The following is a 4,322-nucleotide window of genomic DNA, read 5'->3' on the forward strand; positions in this document are numbered from 1 at the left end:
CCTTTAGCGTGGGAATCGCAAAACGCCAGTTGTCGCATGGTTTTGTGTTAAAAGTATCGCAAAACCAGACTAAGTGTAACCACATCTATCTTCTCGTAACTGTCTTGAGGAAACATTTACGTAAAAAATTGAAATTATGTTATTATGTGCACAGATGGGGTCGGAGGACTCCGCTGCTCGTCGCTATCGTCGTGCAGGCAGTCATGGGCGTTATCACCGCGTTCGCGCCCTTCCTGTCTGTCTTCATGATCCTGAGATTCTTGGTGGCCGTTGCCACAGGTGGCACCATGGTTGTCAGCTTCGTCATCTGTACGTTTACTGAATGTATTAGTTCACCATCGCCATAAACCGATGAAACGAAAAGTGCAACTAACGTACACATGCATGTGCTCAAAACTTTGTTGCACACTTTCAAGTGTTTGAGTGGTTGACTGGATATTATAATACTGACAAGTGTTAAGCAGCTGCACACTTAGTTCATCAGTAGAATGTCAGTACTTGTCGGCAGCCGGGTTTAATTACCTCGCTGCCACACTGGTGGTTTTCAAGGCCCCTAGTCAACCTGTCACATGAGACGCCTGGAAGTAGGCAACACACATGACATCGCTGACTGGTGACCTCAACACGTGTCAACGCGTAACTACTACCTTTTTCCAACAGGCATGGAGGTGGTGGGAGGGCCATGGCGCACCGTGGTACCCATTCTGTACCAAATCCCTTTTTCGCTCGGGGTGTTCTTCATGGCCGGTGTTGCGTACTACCTGCGAAGCTGGCGTGACCTGCAACTCGCCCTCGGCCTATGCTCCGTGCCCTTCGTTCTCTACTACTGGTCAGTAGACACCATGTATCGTCAGTAGACTTCTGCTAGCCGCCCATCGTGTACTCAGAAACGCGGTTTCTTAATATAAAAATAAAAATACTTGTGAATAATACAAAAATATTACTACTCGAGGCTTCAGGCAAACAACTCTTGATCAAGGGCAGTACAGGGTGGTCCAGAGACCTCTTCATTTAATTTGCTTATACTGTACCGCGGATGCAGGCTTGCGGCCGGGTTGCATACTTGAACGGCGCCGCTGAGCGATGGTATAAGCAAGCCGGCCCACATGCGTGCATGCGGTACAGTATAAGCAAAATAAAGAAAGGATATGTGGGCCACCCTGGACATTCGTTACCCAAAGGCAAAATGTTGCCAAGAACAAGATCATTTCCCTTCTTTTTTTAGAAGTACGATTTTTGAGTGCGAATGTGCGACCCTTTGCGGATTACGAGCCGTAACGCGCCAATTTTCACACACAGGTTGATTCCCGAGTCCCCGCGCTGGCTGCTAGCCGTGGGGCGCGACCAGGAAGCCATCGCCATCTTGGAGGAAGCGGCCAGGATGAACGGCATGGCTGAGGTGAACGTGAAGGCCCTGCTGCTGCAGTCCAGGGCTGCCAGGGCGGCGGCGGGCCGGTTGCCGCGCGACCAGGGTGCGGCCGCCCCCGTCATCAGCGGGCTGCTGCGGACTCCGCGCCTCCGCCGCATGACGCTGTGCCTCTTCGTCACGTGGTTCGTCACCGGCCTTGTCTTCTTCGGCTTCTCCGAGTTCCAGGGCCAGATGGGCGGCGACATCTTTGTGAATGTGGCCATATCAGGTGAGTACTGGCAGTTGAGCAAATGCATGTGTTTTTTGGAACTAAACTGACAACTCTTGTCTCAAGTCTTCGGAGAAGCTCAATTTATCATTATCACTACAGAAGTGATAAGAGTCAATCCGCGCCATACCTATAGAGCCTAAACCGTCACGAGTTCCAGAACTTCGCTAGCGTCTTATCTAATACTAAACCAGGCCAACTGTGAATCCTGTCCACATGACTGAGACCTTGTTGGCTCGGCTTGGAATATACCATAAGAAAAAGAGACTTTCTCCAACTGTTACTAATGTCTGCCGCAGGTCTTATCTCGGTGCCTGGCCCCGTGCTGTGCGCCGCGCTGGTCCGTGTGCTCGGGCGCCGCGCCGTGGTGCTCGGGTCACTGATCACTTCCTCGGCAGCCACCCTGCTCATCCTGGTCGTGCCCCCAGGGGTGCTCTGGGGACGCCCGCTACTCGCCGGGATCTCCTTCTTGGGGCTGTCCGTCACCTTCGCCGCGCTCTACCTGTACTCAGGCGAGCTGCTGCCCACAGTCGTTCGAAACGTGGGCATGGGCGCGTCCTCGATGTGCGCGCGAGTGGGCTCCATGCTGGCGCCCTTCGTGGTCTCCCAGCGAGTGCACGGGGACTCGGTGCCGCTGTTAGTGCTTGGGCTTCTCCCTCTCGTCGGCGCCGCCCTGCTCTTCCCGCTGCCCGAGACCATGGACTGCGTTCTGCCCGAGTCGCTGCAGGACGGCGAAAACTTCTGCCGGTAAGCGCCGGGGCGCTAGGCCACACATCGTGCATGGCTGTTGTGTTGGTGATGCTAGTCAATGCATGTGCAATTCGATGTGCCAATTCAGAATTTTGAGGGAGAGGAACGGTGATGGGGACGAGAAAGAACGGGGGGTTTGTTTCGTTTAAACCTAACTTTACGATGGATAAACCAAAACAGTTCGCAGTTTTAAGAAGTCATGGTATGGAATTTTATTGCGATAAATTGCTATACGATTATGTGGTTAGGACAGCTAGAGGTGACGTTATCGCGCATGAGGACAACCGCAGTATAGTCTCACTGACGCAGTTTTATACTGTGAAGACGACAAAGGCTCGGAAGGCATGCCCACATTGTGGCCATAACCATTCGAGTACTGTCAACAGGCATTGCTTTGGCTGCTAGCAGAGGGACATCATTGGCGTTTGGCTGCACTAATGAACTAAATGTGCAACTGCTCAACACTAGTAAGTGTACAACTGCAAGTTGAATACTTGCAAGTGTTTAACTGCAACTACGTAGTAGTACACTTGCAAGTGTATAACTCCGTAATTGTTCAGTTGTACACTGATATATAAAGTGTGCAACTGACACACACTTTAAAGTGTTTAACACCGTGTGGCATACTGCTATGTGTGCCACACGAGTTTTGAATAGTTGGAAGTGTTCAACAGGTGTGTTGCACACTTTTTAGTGTTCAACCTGACCGTCGAGCACTATAGCTCAACGCTCAAGTTGAACACTAAAAAGTGTGCAACGCTCAAGTTGAACACTAAAAAGTGTGCAACACACCTGTTGAACACTTCCAACTATTCAAAACTCGTGTGGCACACAGTATGCCACACGGTGTTAAACACTTTAAAGTGTGTGTCAGTTGCACACTTATATATATCAGTGTATGTGTGGAACTCTCCTCTTGAACACTTCCTTAGCTTGTTGCCCACAACCCACCAGAGCGGTTGCACACTCTCAATTGCACAACTACCGAGTTAAACAATTGCAAGTGTACTACTACGGAGTTGAAGACTTGAAAGTGTTCAACTTGTAGTTGCACACTTGGTTTATCAGTGTGTTCGTTCCGTGAAAGTGAAACGAAGAGACAGTAGGTTAATTTACGGATCGCTGTGCAATGGTATAGTTTTGAGGTGAGATGTGAGGCGGGCACAGAGTCAAGGCCGCGAGACCCAAAGACAAACATATTAGCGAGCGCTGTTGAAGTTGAAGTCCTTCCGCCCTACCGCGGTTTCGGTTGATTCTTGCCAAGTTTTCCTGCAACGCGACACGTGGGCACTTTGCGGGCGCCCGCACGTAAAAGCTCCACGGGTTGAGGAGGGAATGATGGGTCACAGAAGTATTATCACTTCGATAAGAAACTGCTAGAAAACGCCAACATTTACCAAGAAAGAAGAAAAAACTGTTCATGCTAGCCTTGTACATAGTTTGTTGTACAAGATCAAAAAAGGTTATAAGGACGATTCTTGTTAAAACAAAGGGGTTTGGGGTTTGGGATCAAAGATGAAGTGCCCTAACCACACGAAACTATCGATTATAACTGTCGGAAATATCGAATAACGTAGTCGACGACAACTCCTTCTTACTGGGGCTGCGGGGGTATAACTCGATAGATTTAGAGGGCTGCGTAAAAATATGAGCAGGAATCGGAAAGTTTTAGAACGCCTTGGTCTTTAAAGGCAATCTGCGGGCATGATAAAATACGAAAGCAACGGCTTGGTTCTTTCAACTTAGAATCACATAAACAATAGCTGAATTTACAGAATGGAAAGTAGTGCATTTTTTCCTTGTTACAGGAGGCGCGCGAAAGAGGACCTGCAAAACTCCAACTACATACAGGTGCCTCTTAAAGACGTAACGCTCACCGAAGAAGGCTGACTAATATCAAAGAGTATTAATTAGTTTCTACACACTGGTATTATT

At 49.3% G+C, this 4,322-nt stretch overlaps 1 protein-coding gene across 1 annotated transcript in view; it reads left to right on the forward strand.

Annotated features, from left to right (window-relative positions):
* The window catches only part of LOC113207561 (organic cation transporter protein-like), a 7,893-nt gene extending 3,571 nt beyond the window's left edge, over positions 1 to 4,322 (forward strand). The window contains exons 5-9 of the mRNA XM_026424181.2: positions 155 to 309; positions 661 to 829; positions 1,300 to 1,637; positions 1,937 to 2,384; positions 4,196 to 4,322. Of these exons, the coding sequence (XP_026279966.2) occupies positions 155 to 309; positions 661 to 829; positions 1,300 to 1,637; positions 1,937 to 2,384; positions 4,196 to 4,277 (1,192 nt within the window). The 3' untranslated portion in view covers positions 4,278 to 4,322. The remainder of the gene's footprint in view (positions 1 to 154; positions 310 to 660; positions 830 to 1,299; positions 1,638 to 1,936; positions 2,385 to 4,195) is intronic.

This window comes from Frankliniella occidentalis, unplaced genomic scaffold (assembly GCF_000697945.3).
Source record: "Frankliniella occidentalis isolate FOCC.00 unplaced genomic scaffold, Focc_3.1 Scaffold18, whole genome shotgun sequence".
Classification (NCBI taxonomy): Eukaryota; Metazoa; Arthropoda; class Insecta; order Thysanoptera; family Thripidae; genus Frankliniella; species Frankliniella occidentalis.